This window comes from Tachyglossus aculeatus, chromosome 7 (assembly GCF_015852505.1).
Source record: "Tachyglossus aculeatus isolate mTacAcu1 chromosome 7, mTacAcu1.pri, whole genome shotgun sequence".
Taxonomy (NCBI): Eukaryota; Metazoa; Chordata; class Mammalia; order Monotremata; family Tachyglossidae; genus Tachyglossus; species Tachyglossus aculeatus.
Window position 1 is genome coordinate 54,108,752 of NC_052072.1, and position 16,261 is coordinate 54,125,012.

Genomic DNA, 16,261 nt, shown 5'->3' on the forward strand with positions numbered 1-16,261 from the left:
TTTGTTTTCTAAATTTGTAACTATTCTCTGAAGATTTTCCAGAGGGTTTGGTGTACCTGGAAATTACAACCCACACTGGTACGCACATACATGTGGAGATTGGGATTTCTGCTGTCGTGTTTCTGGCAGTAATTTCTGTCCCAAACTTTTCATTTTTTTGGCAAGCTTGCCATGTCCCTTTACAGTGACCTTTTTCCTCTTCTCCATTTTCCCTTTTGCAATTTCTGAACTCTCTAGTGTAGTCTCGGCAATTGGAATCGGCTGAGGGGAGATGCTATTGTAATAATCTCCAATTCTGGTACTTAACAATAGGCCTTTCTAAGTTTCCCAAGTTCAAATTGAAGTAACCTCTCCAAGCTACTAAATGTAAAACAGAAGGCAATGGAGCTTCGTCCATTTTCTCCTCAACACCATCAGTTTTCTTAGAAGCAGCAGCCTGAAACATATTTCTGAATCCAGTTCTTAAGAGTTTATGATTTCTTTGAAATCAGAAACAGTGGTTCAGTTGGAAGTGTGGAAAGCTTATCTGTTGCATACCTGTCCTGAAGTTACTGTCACTTCAGGGGAAGTTTCAGAGAGCAGATCACTCTTTTTTTTAAAATAATATCTTTTATTAAGTGCTTACCATGTGCCAGACACTGTACTAACTGCTGGAGTAGGTACAAGCTAATCAGATTGGACACAGTCCGTGTCTCACATGGGGCTCACAGTCCTAATCCCCATTTTACAGATGAGGGAACTGAGGCAAAGAGACGTTAAATGTGTTGCTCAGTGTCACACAGCAGAGAAGAGGTGGAGCTGAGGATAGAACCCAGGTCAGTGCTCTATCCACTAGGCCATGCTGAATCTCCTGAAAAATAGAACTTCAGGTTGACATGCATGCTAAGGATTTGAAATAGTTGTTTGTCATGCACTTCTGTTTATAATAAAATGTTACTTAAAACTGCCAGCATTCTTATCACCTTAAACGGGATTGGGGCTGGATTAATAGGGGCTGAGGCCATAGAAAGTCAGGGAAAGGGAGGTAAGAAAGAATGGGGAGTGAAGGCAAGGGAGAGGAAGAAAAATGAAGGATGGAAGGTACTAACCCACCAGTTCCGTCTTCTTCTCGGGTGGCTGTGAGGCACTTTCCCCTCTAACTTGTCTTGTGACTAAGCCTCCCAGGCAACTGTAATTCAGGCCATAACTCAACTAGCCAGACCTGGGCAAGATTGTTGGCCCTGTTTCCAGCATCATACTGGGCTGTGAGGCACTTCCCCCTCAAACTTGTCTTGTGACTAGGCCTCCCAGGCACCTGTAATTCAGGCCATAACTTAACTAGCCAGACCTGGGCCAGATTGCTGGCCGTTTCCAGCATCATGCCGGGATCAGAAGGCCTAGCTTCTCTCACAACCATAGGGACTCGCTCCTAGACCAGTGACTAGAAGGAAGTTTCCAGTGGGGCTGGAAACATGCTTCAGCTGGACCAAAAAACATTTCCGAATAAATGGCCCTGAGGTGGATTGGGAGAGATATGACAGCTGTCAATCAATCGATCACTCAGTGTCATTTATTGAGCCCTCACTGGATGAAGAGAGGGCTTGACCCATCACAGCCCTGCTACCCTCGCCCCCCATAGGACAGCTTCACTGCCACCCTCCAGGTAGCATTGGAAGATGGTCCCGCCCCTTTGGGGACACCTGATCCCATTCATCTTTCCCAGATAGGAAATTATTGCAGCAGCATCTCCCCTCAGCCAATTCCAATTCCCGAGATGACACTCGAGAGTTCAGACAACCTCTTACTCCAATAGTTTCAAGCCATTGCCCGCAACACTTATGAACATATTTGTAATGTATTTATTTCTATTAATGTCTGTCTCCCGCTCTAGACTGTAAGTTCGTTGTGGGCAGGGAACATGTTTATACCATCTCTCTTGTAGTACATGCTCCCAAGCTCTTAGTACAGTGCTCTGCACATAGTAAGCGCTCAATAAATATTGAGATTGATTGATTGATAATTGCCAGCAGTTTCCAGAAGTTTCATCCAGCATTGCCAGATTAACCACATTCATTGATGTTTTCTCTTTAAGAGCCTTTTATTTTCCAGAATGATGTATTTAACAATTTATAACTAAACAATGCCACTACACTCTTTAGCAGCATAATTAAATGCTGGCATTGGTGTGCTGTTCTATAACCTCTTACAACTTCCTCACTAAGAATTATAATTCATTGTCATTCTAGCTGGTTGTGGTGGTCACTGCCTTTAGTGATACTATGGTACCTGTCAATTTTGTGTACTCTCTAGGGCATACTACCTATTAAATTATACATACAGGAGTAATTTAAATATGGATTCTGTAGAATAACAGAATCATAAAGGAATGAATGTTTAATTATAATTTTATTGACATTATTGAACTTCTGGAGTAATTTATCCTGGTTTGCCTTCAAATTTGCCCTTTCAGGGACAGGACTGTGTCTGTGCTGGTAGTTTTGTACTTACCCCAGTGCATAGCACATAGCAATAAATACCATCACTCACCTTGGCAAGCAATAAAAGAGTTCAGATTGTTTAGGTTGCTTGCATAAAGCCATACTCCCATTCAAATTTTGTTCTTTACCACACGATTCAAGATTTACCCTGAAGTTAGTTGTAGTTACAGAAGAAATGTTTGAAAATTGGATGACTCAATCATTCACCGATTGCCCAAACTCCAAAATAAACAGACTGCTGTAAATGTGCTTTGGGGGTTTCATTAAAACTTCCCATCAGCACATCAGTGCCTCAAAGTCCTGATATATGCCCCGGGAGACTAATTAAAATTGGGAAGGGGAAAAGGGCAATCCTATTGATGAAAAGAGCAGTTATGTTTATACCTATCTGAATTGGCTTTTTTAGTCATTCTAAGCAACAAAGGCTTTAACTCCACACACTCTCCTTAAGCCAGCTTTTGGTGGGTGGAAATGGGTGGAAAGTGAGGGTGGTTGACAGCTGTAGCCTCCCCCCCACCAAACCCCGAGAAACATGCCATTTCTACAGGGGCCCTCTGAAGAGTTCAACATGGACAGACCCCCAGCCCCCCCCCCCCCCCCCCCCCCCAAACACACCCTCTGCTGAATCACAGAATCAATCTATGGTATTTATTGAGCAGTTACTGTGTGCAGAGAAATGTCCTAAGCACATGGGAAAGTACAGTGTGATAGAGTTGGTAGAACTGATCCTGGCCCTCAAGAAACTTCGAGTCAGTGGAATGGATTCCAAGGGGCCTTATCCTGCTCTCACAAGCAAGAACACTGGTCAGTAGCTCCAGAACCAAGCCAGGACACAGCAAGCATCTTGTCTCTCTCACTACTGACTTTTCGCCCATGTCTTGCCTCTGGCCTGGCATGTCTTCGCTCTTCATATCTGACAGATGATCTCTCTTCCTTTCTTTCAAATTGTTATTAAAGGCACATTCATTCATTCAACTGTATTTATTGAGCACTTACTATGTGCAGAGCACTGTACTAAGTGCTTGGGAAGTACAAGTTAGCAACCTAGAGAGACGGTCCCTACCCGACAACGGGCTCACAGCCTAGAAGGGGGAGACAGACAACAAAACAGAACATACTAACAAAATAATTGTCATTCAAGAGGCTTTCCCTGCCTAAGCCCTCACTTCCTTTTCTCTCACTACCTTTGGCCTAGTCTCCCTGTATTCACACCGCCCCCCCTCAGCCCCACTGCATTCATGTATATGTCCATAGTTTATTTCCACTAATATCTGTCTCGCCATCTAGCCTTTAAAGTCGCTGTGGGCAGGAAACATGTCTACCAACTCGGTTATTTTGAACTCTCCCAAATGCTTAGTACAGTGTTCTGCACACAGTAAGTGCTCAATAAATACCACTGATTGATTGATTGCCTGGCATATAGTAAGCACTTAAAAAAGCGCTTAGTATAGTGCTGTGCCCACAGTAAGCACTCAATCAGTGGTGTTGACTGATTGGATGTGCCAAACATTATCTCGGAGTCAGCCACCCTGTCTTCCAGCTCCCAGATTTTAAAATGGCATCCTGAGTATGCCCAAGGTGTAAAAAAAAAAAGTACCTCAGTGGACTGGCATCATCCATCATTGAAGGTTACTATAGCTGTACCAGATGCTGATGCCTGTATGGTCCTTCTACTGCTAAGGTTATTGGTCTGGTGAGATTGTATCTAAGCGCCCCATCCTCCATCACCCTCCTCCCTCCCCACTACCAACTAACCCATCACCTCCTTTGTGGTTCCCAGTGTTCTTTGTGCAGGACAGAAGATGTGTATTTCTTACTTCTCCACTATATACATCTAGAGATGCAGTTGTTTCCAAGTCCTGCCCCTGGTCTTACTCTGGAAGACACATTGAGCTTTTTTAATAGTTTTACAAAATGTGTCACCTGGACAGAGCACTGCCAACAGGGGGCCAGAAATGCATTCAGCCTCTCAGGATTGATTCAGTGTCCACAGCCAAACCACTTTGCTGGGGTCATTTTAGGTGAATGTGTCCAATCTGATTATCTTATATCTACCCCACCACTTTGAACAGTGCTTGCCATATAGTAAGCACTTAACAAATACTATTGTCATTATTATTATAATTAAGTTTACCAAAACACCCAAGGTATATTGAATTGAAAGAGGGCAGCATAAATGTTTTAAAGACAAAGTGAAGATTGGCCTCAAGTATCATGCTATAGCAGTGGCCTCTGCAGCATGGCCTAGTGGATAAAGCATGGGCCTGGGACTCAGAGGACCTGAGTTCCAATCCTGTCTCTGCCACTTGCCTGCTATGTGACCTTAAGTAAGTCACTTAACTTCTCTGGACCCCAGTTTCCTCAACTGCAAAATGGGGATTCAGAATCTGTTCTCCATCCTGCTTAGACTGTGAGCACCATATGGGACAAGGACTTTATCTGGCATGTTTAAATTGTATCTGCCCCAGCGCTTAGAATGGGGCCTGAAACACAGTGAGTGCTAAACAAATACCATAAAAAATACCCCCCAAATTCAGCAAATTTGGCATCCTGTAATAGGAAGAGAGGTTGTGTTCACTGAGTGGAAGCTTCCCAAAGATTGAAATGCCAGTAAGCAGTCTTGGAAATGCCCTATTGATCAAATAATGATATTTATTGAGTGTTTATTGTGTGCCGAAAATTGGACTTAGTGCTTGGGAGGGTACAGTACAACAGAGTTGGTATATGACATGTGTTCCCTGTCCACAATGAACTTTCAGTCTAGAGGGAAACACAGTCTAGAGAGGGAGACAAATACATATTGCTACAGATATAAATGTGTATATATACTCTTCTACCTATGTACATGTATGAACACAATCATGTTGATTTCTAGTGTAATAAAAGTAAAATTCAGTAAGTGGTAATATTAACTCAAGTGCCTTCCCCAGCCAAGCCCTCATCTTCCCTATTCCCTCTCCCTTGTTTGTTGCTTACGCACTTGAATCTGTACCCTGTAAGCACTTGATATTTACCCCAACTCAACTGTACTTATGTATCTTTTTATGCTGCTATTTTTTTAATGCTATGTTTTAAGCAGTTACTATGTGCCAAGCACTGTACTAAGTGTTGGGGTAGATTGGACACAGGTTGGACACAGTCCCTGTCCCACAAGGGGCTCACAGTCTTAATCTGCATTTTTACATATGAGGGATTTGAGGATAGAGAAGTTAGGTGACTTGCCCAAGGTCACACAACAGACAAGTGACGGAGCCAGGATTAGAACTCACGTCCCTCTGACTCCCAGGCGCATGCTCTTTCCCCTGTGCCATGCTGCTATTTGCCCTATTTTTATTTATTTTAATGTCTGTTTCCCCCTCTAAACCAAACTCCTTGTGGGCAAGGATGAGATCTGCCAACTCGTATTGTACTCTGCCAAATGGTTAGTAGAGTGCTTTGCACCACAGTAACTGCCCAGTAGATATTATTGATTGATTATTTGATCAACCCAGATATTTCACAACTTCTTTTATTTGGCTGAAAATGGTGAAACTTGACATTATTGGGCAGGGAGCATGCCTACCCAACCTATTATAGTGTACTTTCTCAAGCACTTAGTACAGTGCCTTGCGCACAGTAAGCACTCAGTAAATACCACTGATTGATTGATTAGGATCCCACTTTTTGTGAAGATCAAAAGGACAGGATGTATGGGAGGGATGTTAGAATGGTGTGTGAGTTTGTACGGCCTGTAAGTACAATTGTTTTTCCATTCGTTCATATTAATATTTTGATGTAGGGAGGGATGAGGTTCATCTTAAATCTGGAGTCATCTTATTTTGTTTTGCTACAGCAGTTTATTTGTAGTTGTCAGAAACAAACATTTCAGGCAAAAAAATTCATCTTTCTTGGGATGAGCTTTTCAGATTGCAGAGCCATTATTCTTGTTAGCTGCTTTCCCTGTGAGTGTTACAATTTCAACTGGCATTGCCTATTTAGTGGAGTTGGAAGGTGAATTTCACCTTTAGGAAGGAATTATTTAGCAAGGAGAAAAAGGCCAACCGTGTACAGATGACCATTTTCAGAAGAATTTCCTGGTTTGATTTTTTTTGAGATGCCCTTGAAACGACCGAGCGTGGTGAAAGCATGTTGTAGAGTCTCCAGCCTCACCTTGCCGACTAAAGTGCTGTAGCACTGGCCAGCCTTCTCAAAGGCTGGGCACCCGGAACCTCACATAAAGTATTCCCTCTGACTCTTTGAGCCGGGCCAGTGGCATCATTTATGGACTGTGCTTACCATCAAAAGGCAAGAGGAGATCGCCAAACATGAGCTTCTGGAAGAAAGTCAGTCTCTTAGCATCATTACCAATTGTAGACTGTGCCAAGCACTTAGTACAGTGATCTTCACAAAGTAAGTGTTCAATAAATATGATTGATTGAGCACTTATATGCAGAGCACTGCACTAAGTGCTTGGAAGAGTACTATAGAGCAGAGTTGACAGGTTCCAACAAAAGCAAACGCAACTGAGTCGCACATTGGCCTTTCCAGCCACACACTCACTCAGAGATGATTTCCACCGTCAGTGACATCTTCTTTGAATTCAAAGTAGAAATCTATGGATCCTGTTTTAATGATCCTTTTGGGCGACACTCCTCAAATCAAGGAAGTGTTTTCATTTAGGATATCTGTGAATTACATGAGTGCTAAGAGCATAGCTGACAAAATGATAGCTAAAGTCTAATTTGAAAACCCAGGAGATGTGTCCAAAACTGGGACAAGCTTGAAACTATATCAAAAGTGCACTCCAAAACATGTGAATATTTTATGTACACAGAAGCGTAATCTTGACTTGTATTGGGCTACAATTTTAAAACTTCTTTTTTAAGCTGTGGGAAAGGTAAAAAAAGATCAGATGATTTCTTAAATCATTTCAGACAGTAGTAGTTTCTTGACAGGGATTGAGATTGAGAGGGCACATTGTCAGACTTGAAATTCAAGAGATTTTTGACTTCAATGGGATCTTGGTTAAATCATATGTAGACTATTTTTCTCTAGCTGCTCCATTTGAAAGGAAGGGATAATACATACCTCCATCTACCATTTTGAGCTATTTAGCAAATCAGCCCATATACCATCATTAATATCAGTTATCGGCTGTGTTTAAGCCTCTGGTCAAAATTCTCCTTCAGGGACTTCTTGTTTGTGAGAAGTGGTGGCTGAATGGAGTCGACTGTAGTTTTCTCTGTGGTCAAAATTTAATCAGAGTAATTCAAGATTACATTGATCAAAAGCCCTAGGGTAGAAAGGCATTTAGAGCCTAGGATATAAATGTTCAAGCCCAGAATAATTGTAAAAATGCGAAAGACTACCTCTGGCCTGTCAAAAAGGCATAGAGATGTGGAGATTTCTTTTACTTTTTTTAAATGGTATTCAATTACTTACTCTGCCAGTAAATGTACTAAGCTCTGGTGTAGATACAAGCCAATCAGGTTGAACACCGTTCATGTCCCACATGGGGCTCTCAGTCTTAATCCCCAATTTTCAGATGAGGTAATAGGCCTGGAGAAGTGAAGTGACTTGCCCAAGGTCCCACAGCAGACAAGTGGTGGAGCTAGGATTAGAATCCAGCTCCATGCTCTATCCAATAGACCACGCTGCTGCTTCTCTCTGTGTTCACTTTTTGTCCTTTCCCTTCACTCTTCCTCCCACAATTACAACCCATGAAGATTATGTTTCAGACATCCTGGTTAGGTCTGTATTGTCAGAATAGTAACCTGTTCTCTAGCCTCAAGTGACCTTTCACCTCCAAACACCTACCGCTACCCAGCTTCTGGGCTGGTGGCGAAGACTTCCATGAAAGCTTTTTGCTCATTCATTCATTCAATCATATTTATTGAGCGCTTACTGTGTGCAGAGCACTGTAATAAGCGCTTGGGAAGTACAAGTTGGCAACATATAGAGACGGTTCCTACCCAACAGTGGGCTCACAGTCTAGAAGGGGGAGACAGAGAACAAAACAAAACATATTAACAAAATAAAATAATTAGAATAAATATGTACAAATAAAATAAATAAATAGAGTAATAAATACATACAAACATATATACATATATAAAGGTGCTGTGGGGAGGGGAAGGAGGTAAGGCGGGGGGATGGGGAGGGGAGGAAGGGGAGAGGAAGGAGGGGGCTCAGTCTGGGAAGGCCTCCTGGAGGAGGTGAGCTCTCAGTAGGGCCTTGAAATGAGGAAGAGAGCTAGCTTGGCGGATGTGCGGACGGAGGGCATTCCAGGCCAGGGGGATGACTTGGGCCGGGGGTCGACGGTGGGACAGGCGAGAACGAGGCATGGTGAGGAGATTAACGGCAGAGGAGCAGAGGGTGTGGGCTGGGCTGTAGAAGGAGAGAAGGGAGGTGAGATAAGAGGGGGTGAGGTGATGGAGAGCCTTGAAGCTGAGGGTGAGGAGTTTTTGCCTGATACATAGGTTGATTGGTAGCCACTGGAGATTTTTGAGGAGGGGGGTAACATGCCCAGAGCATTTCTAGACAAAGATGATCTGGGCAGTGGCGTGAAGTATGGATTGAAGTGGGGAGAGACAGGACGATGGGAGCTCGGAGAGGAGGCTGGTACAGTAATCCAGATGGGATAGGATGAGAGCTTGAACGAGCAGGGTAGCTGTTTGGATGGAGAGGAAAGGGCGGATCTTGGCAATGTTGCGGAGGTGAGACCGGCAGCCTGCCTGCTTCAGAGTTGGCAGCCCAGAGATTGTGTGTCCTGTGGCCAAGGGGTCCCTCCTCCAGTCAGCCAACTCACTGCAGGTGCTGCGTCCAGGGCAAAAGAATGGACGGCTTGGTACTGCTGATTATTGTCCCCTGGAACACTGGTTCAAAAAGGTATCCTCCAGGATGAGAAAATTCTTAAAAAGTAAGCTGTCCTGGATATCAACTGTTGGTCACCGAAGTAGCCAGAGCAATGTATAAACAGAGAGGGGTCACATCTCCTAAGAAGCCTTCTCCAATTAAACCCTCTTTTTATTAATGGTATTTGTTGAGCCCTTATGAGGTGCCAAAGCTCTATACTAAGCACTGGGGTAGTTACAAGGTAATCAATCAATCAATCAATCAATCGTATTTATTGAGCGCTTACTGTGTGCAGAGCACTGTACTAAGCGCTTGGGAAGTACAAGTTGGCAACATATAGAGACAGTCCCTACCCAACAGTGGGCTCACAGTCTAAAAGGGGGAGACAGAGAACAAAACCAAACATACTAACAAAATAAAATAAATAGAATAGATATGTACAAGTAAAATAAATAAATAGAATAATAAATATGTACAAACATATATACATATATACAGGTGCTGTGGGGAAGGGAAGGAGGTAAGATGGGGGGATGGAGAGGGGACGAGGGGGAGAGGAAGGAAGGGGCTCAGTCTGGGAAGGCCTCCTGGAGGAGGTGAGCTCTCAGTAGGGCCTTGAAGGGAGGAAGAGAGCTAGCTTGGCGGATGTTGGGAGGGAGGGCATTCCAGGCCCAGGGGATGACGTGGGCCGGGGGTCGATGGCGGGACAGGCGAGAATGAGGCATGGTAAGGAGATTAGCAGCAGAGGAGCGGAGGGTGCGGGGTGGGCTGTAGAAGGAGAGAAGGGAGGTGAGGTAGGAGGGGGCGAGGTGATGGAGAGCCTTGAAGCCCCGAGTGAGGAGTTTCTGCCTGATTTATGTTTCACACAGCCCATATACCACTGGGGCTCACAGACTTAATCCCCATTTGATTGATGAGGTAACTAGGGCATAGATAAATAAAGGGACTGGCTCTGAATCAGACAGGAGACAAATGGTGGAGCCGGGATTAGAACCCAGGCCCTTCTGACCCCAGATCTGTCTGACTCCCAGGTCCGTGTTCAAACCAATAGGCCACACTGCTTCTCCAGTTCCTTCTCCCTTCTACATTGTCTATGCACTTAAATTTGTGACATTTGGGCATAGATACTCGCCCACCCTCAATCCCATAGCACTTACATTCATATCTGTACCTTATGTATTTATAAATGATTTAGTCACATTATCACCTGTCTCCCCCTCTACACTGTAAGTTTGCTGAGGGCAGAGATCGTGTCTGCCAACTCTGTTGTATTGTACTCTCTGAAGTATTTGGGTACAGTGCTCTGCACACAGTGAGCACCCAGTAAATACTATTGACAAGTGGACTGAAAACTCATTGTGGGCCAGGATTGTGTCTACCAATTTTGTTATACTGTGCACTTCTAAGCTCCACATACAGTAAGTACCCAATGAATACCATTGATGATGGTGATGAGAGGTACGTGATATGTTTTCATCTTCCCACTGTAGACTAATAGCCTTGAGTTATTGACTTTGCAATCACACATCTGCCAGTCTCTGGGCTCCCAGACAAAAAGAAGGCATTCTTAATGTGACAAAGCTGTGTACAAAGGCAGCTCACTGATTGTGCCAACCCTTGGAAATCTTCCAGCCCCGCACTTCAAGTCATTGAGACAGTCACTCAGAAACTGCCTGGTGCTGGTGACTGTGCTCAGCTTTGCCAAATCAGCCCAGTACTATGGACTGACAAAGGCAAGAGAAGACTGAGGCTTTTGTCCTACTAGCTGGCACCTGGGAAACCTCACACAGTTCCAGAGATTTTCATCAGCATCAGATAATTCAATGGGATCACCAGACTCTGGTCCCTAAGCGTACAGTGCACTTTATCCAGGAATACAGGATAGACAAATCGGGAAGGCCAGCGGGACCTTAGTAGTAATGGTATTGATTGAACATTCACTGGATGCAGTACAGGATACTAAGCACTTGGGAAAGTACAGCAGAAGCAAAAGATGCATTCTCTGCCCTCAAAGAGTTTATAATCTGATGGAGGAGACAGACAATATATTTACTGTGGAGTGAACTGGCAAAGTTATTTCTTTCGTAGCAAAACTTCACTTTATGGGTTTGTTCTCCCACCTGACCATTGATTGTGACACTGAAGCAACATGGCCTAGTGGAAAGAGCTCGGGCTTGGGGATATGGAGGACATGGGTTCTAATCCTGACTCTGTCATTTGCCTGCTACACAACCTCAGGCAAGTCACTTCTCGATGTCTCAGTTTCCTCAACTGTAAAATGGGGGTGTAATACCCATTCTCCCTGTTGTTTAAATTGTGAGTTCCGTGTATGCAGGGACTGTGTCCAACCTGATTGATTTTTATCTACCCCAGTGCTTGACACTTAAGAAATACCATTAAAAAAAAAGAACAAGGTAGGCGAGAAAGATTGTACCATGCCCAGGAGGATACCTAGGTAATTATTCTGTGGTGGATTGACTTGGAGCACCCAGTAACAGAGAACTGGGAACAAGGGAAACCATACTTCAAACAATGGGAACAGCCGCATGCTCTTGGCAAAAAAAATCAGTGTAGATAGGCCAGCCTGGAGTTGGAGCCAGTGGCCATTCTGGCTGAAATTTGTTAAAAGCAAACACTGCTGCTGTTTTTCCCTGCATGTGCAATACTAATAATAATGATTATGTAATAAGTACTTTCTACTTGGTGCTGGGGTTGATATAAGGTTATGAGATTGGCTATGTAGTCCCTGGCATACATCCCCATTTTACAAATGAGGAAACTGAGGCTCGAGAGGTTAAGGGACTTGCCCGTGGCCTCCTAGCACAGCTGGGGCTCAAACTTATATTTCCTGACTCTGAGCTGTGCTCTTTCTACTGGCTGTGTACAAATGCCAGTGGAATTTGTTGTTCTGTAAGAGAGCTGGCTAATGAGTCTCAAGTTCAGTGGTGTAATTAGAGTGGCTTGATTAGGGGGTCAGATGGAAGTACAGATAGCTATAGAGAAGATTTTCTAGAAAAGGATTATCTTTTTCTTGCATCATATCTCACCAAGCAGCACCTTTGTTTAGAAAACCATTATTTTCCAGTTTCATTGTTTTAGAGAAGAGAAACAATTAATCGAACCAGGCTACATCATCATTAGTAACATTTGTTACATGCCTACTGTGTATAGAATACTATACTTTAGATTCTTGGGGAACATACAGTAAAAGTTGAAGGCATGAACACTGCCCTCAAGGAGGTTACAATCTACTGGAAGAAAAGCTTACAATCTACTGGCAGAAATAAACAAACCCAAGTTGCCAAATATGTGTATTCATCAATTAGGGATCTTTACTGAGCACTTACTCTGTGCAGAGCACGGTACTGGCACTTGCAAGAACACAACACAACAGAGCTGGTAGACACATTTCCTGCCCACATTGAGCTTATGGTCTAAAGTATGCACTGTTGTCTGTCTCCTCCCAATGTTTTCCAAATCCACATTTCTATTGATGATTCTCACATAAGTCTTAGGCAGAGAAGATAAATCTACAAAGAGAGGAGGCAGAACCCATTAGATTTATTTCTGACTCCTCACATTGGGGACTCTGAGGCTTTGGGCATAGGCTGATTTGCCTTGACTTGAAGTTTCTTGGTCTTCCTATTATACAGAGTAATACAATTTGCTTTAGACATTTTGCTTCCGTTCTTCTTTCCCAGTACCCTTTCCTCAGGGTCTCCTAAACTTGTCCTTAGTATCAGAGCAGCAGTTCCAGAAATAGACTGGGCAAAGTCTTGGTGGATGCACAAGTTTTCTGTCCCTTTACCGGGATCGACTGAGCTCCACCCATGGGCTCCATCCCTGGATCTTGGGGAAAATGGAAAGGAATGAAAGCCCATAGCGCTGGGAGAGGGTCGGGCAGAGGCAGTAGCTCCGGGTGAGGGGCACCATGTCTGTTTCACAGGGCACCGGGTCGAACCAGATTCCTGACAGCGGGCCAGAGCATGAACTTTTAATTACTGCAGAATTTGTTTGCAATAATGATTTTGACAGTATTGGAGAATGTTACTGTAGCCTTTTTATTCTTCCTTTTTCAGCCTCCAAAAGTAAAATGTTTGACCCGGATCTGGCACCCCAACATCACAGAGACGGGTGAAATCTGTTTAAGGTAAGTGGGAGAGTGGGGGCGATTGTTTTTTTTATTTTATTTTTGGGGGGGGGGCTAACCTCTTCTTGTCCTTCATTTTTTTTAATGGTATTTGTTTAGCACTTACTATGTGCCAGGCACTGTTCTAAGCCCTGAGGTAGATACAAGCTAATCAATTTGGATGCAGTCCATGTCCCACAGGGGGCTCAGTCTTAAATCCCATTTTACAGATGAGGTAATTGAGGCACAGAGGTCACACTGCCGACAAATGGCAGAACCAGGATTAGAACCCAGGTCCTCCTGACTCCCAGGGTTGGGCTCTATACACTTAGCCATACTGCACTTCCTTGTGCTTGAGACTGCTAAAGTTCATTTCATTCCCAAATTAAATCATTTGAACTGAAGTTTGAAGCAGAGGCGGGCAACCTTTTAGTCTTTGGCCTCCGTCTGTCCTCCGTCTGTCTTCCTAGGCTAGACCAGAATGGCCCAGAGCCAGAAGTTCAGCCTAGCCCCCAACTCAGGGCTAGGCTTGGGGCTCCACCGCCTGGGCTAGGTCAGCTTCTCACATGCTATTCAATTAAATGTGGCAAGTGGAGTGGCGTAGTGGATAGAGCACGGGCCTGGGAGTCAGAACGACCTGGCGTTCTACTCCCGGCTCCACCTCTTGTCTGCTGTATGACCCTGGGCAAGTCACCTCCCTTTTCTGGACCTCAGTTCCCTCATCTGTAAAGTGGGGATGAAGATTGTGAGCCCCATGTGGGACATGGACTGTGTTCAACCTGATTAGTTTGTATCTGCCCTAGCGCTTAGTATAGTGCGTGATACACAGTAAGCACTTAACAAATACCTTAAAAAAGAGCTAAGGGCAACCCAGCACTCGGCTGAGAGCAACTCTGAGTGCAACTCTGCTGCACTGTACTCTCCCAAACACTTAGTACAGTGCTCTGTACTCAGTGCTCAGTAAATACCATTGATGATGACGAAGATGGTTAAATTATTGATTGAAGCTAGAGGTTCCATGTTACCCCACAAATGCCATTTGGATCCTTCCTACAGGATAGAGTTTGTCTACAGGCCAAGGCTGCCAACCCTGCCTTAAAATAATTTCAAAGCCGAATCTCTAAGTATTGCAACGTCCTCTTCCTTCTCAGGCCTCTGAATCTGATTCACTGCTCAGTTGGGAGCCTATTTCAACTTCATTTTGTTTACATACATAAATGGTTAAGAGGGTTGTGCCTCATTCCAATGGAAATGAATCTACACTACTGTCAAGATGAGTAATTACTAATATTGGTTGAAGAGAAATCAAACTAAATTGCTTTATGCATGAAATTGGCTTAAAAAGCTCTTGGGGAAAAAAATGTATCTCCTGAATACAGTCTTGATCCCAAGAGTTCACTACAAGTCTTTGTTCTTAGCTTAAACTAACTTTAAATTTTTAACAGCTGCTGACCTGACACACGTCCAACCTTCATGAGCTTGAAGAAGTAGCTGACGTCAGCTTCTCTTTTTTTCAATTTAAAACTATTCAGTGGTGTGTATGATCTACATCTCTTGTTTTACTACAGTGTCTGTCACAGAGGAAGTGCTTAACAAATTCCTTTATTATTATTATTATTCTCCCCTAAATTCGTGTGGATAATTAGTGGGAAGCAGAATGGCCTTGTGGCAAGAGCATAATCTTGGGAGTCAAAGGACATGGGTTCTAATCATGGCTCCACCACTTGTCTGCTGTGTGACCTTGGGTAAGTCATTAAATTTCTCTGTGCCTCAGTTAACATATCTCTAAAATGGGGATGAAGACTGAGTCCCATATGGGATAGGGACCATGTCCAACCTGATTACCTTGTATCTACTCCAGTGCTTAGAGCAGTGCTTGGCACATGGTAAGCGCTTAACAAATACCATTATTATTATTATTATTATTGTTATTATTATTATTAAGAGTTAGTTTTAGGAGTTGGCTCCCAGAGATAATAAGGCCCTTCTTAGAATCCTCTCATCATTCTGGCAACGGAACTTCTTGGAAGAGGCTAGTAACAGATCTTGCCTAACTAGTATGTTGTCAAGTGAAACATCTTTCAGAGTACTGAGGAGATCCTATAGCATCTTGGAACCAGATGTGTGCCTTCAAATGAAACCTAAAATCACGTAACCTAACTTCATTAAATTGAGCAATGCCATTCGGTGTGGCTGACTAAGGGTGGGTGTGTTGGGTGGGAGGGGAGGCTCTTTTGTATTTTCCTGTGAAGACCAGGGGAAAAGCTAGTTGAGAGGCCAACTGGCATTATATACTATACTGTGCTCACAGGGTCATCTTTCAGCACATGTCTCTCCACTCCTTCAAAACCTGTAGTGGTTTTCTGACTTCAGTCCAAATCAACCAAATACATCTGAGGTTTTCCTTCCACCTCTGCTCTCTTCACCTACTACTGCTCAGATTATGCTCTTCACCCCTCCCTATGTAATAATAATAATAATAATAATAATGGCATTTGATAAGCACTTACTATATGTCCGGCACTGTACTAAGCACTGGGGTTGATACAAACAAATCGGGTTGGATACAGTTGCTATCCCACAAGGGGATCACAGTCTGAATACCCATTTTACAGATTTATACATCAATCAAGCGATACCTAAATCCTACAGACCATTTCTAAAAGAGAAGTACTATGGTGGTTGAGGTGCTGGCAAAGATAATAGTGGTAGAATTGGGGAATGTCTCCTGCCAAGCTGAATTGAGTCTTCCGGAAGGCTTTGAAGAGGGGGAGAGCTTTGGATTTGGAGGGGAAGTTCTAGGCAGGGGAAGCATGGGTTT

General features: G+C 43.7%; 1 protein-coding gene across 2 annotated transcripts in view; it reads left to right on the forward strand.

The window, feature by feature from the left end:
* The window catches only part of UBE2F (ubiquitin conjugating enzyme E2 F (putative)), a 158,597-nt gene that overhangs the window by 85,249 nt on the left and 57,087 nt on the right, over window positions 1-16,261 (forward strand). For both annotated transcript variants that reach the window (XM_038749771.1, XM_038749772.1), the window contains exon 6: window positions 13,391-13,461. In XM_038749771.1, coding sequence (XP_038605699.1) covers window positions 13,391-13,461 — 71 coding nt within the window. The remainder of the gene's footprint in view (window positions 1-13,390; window positions 13,462-16,261) is intronic.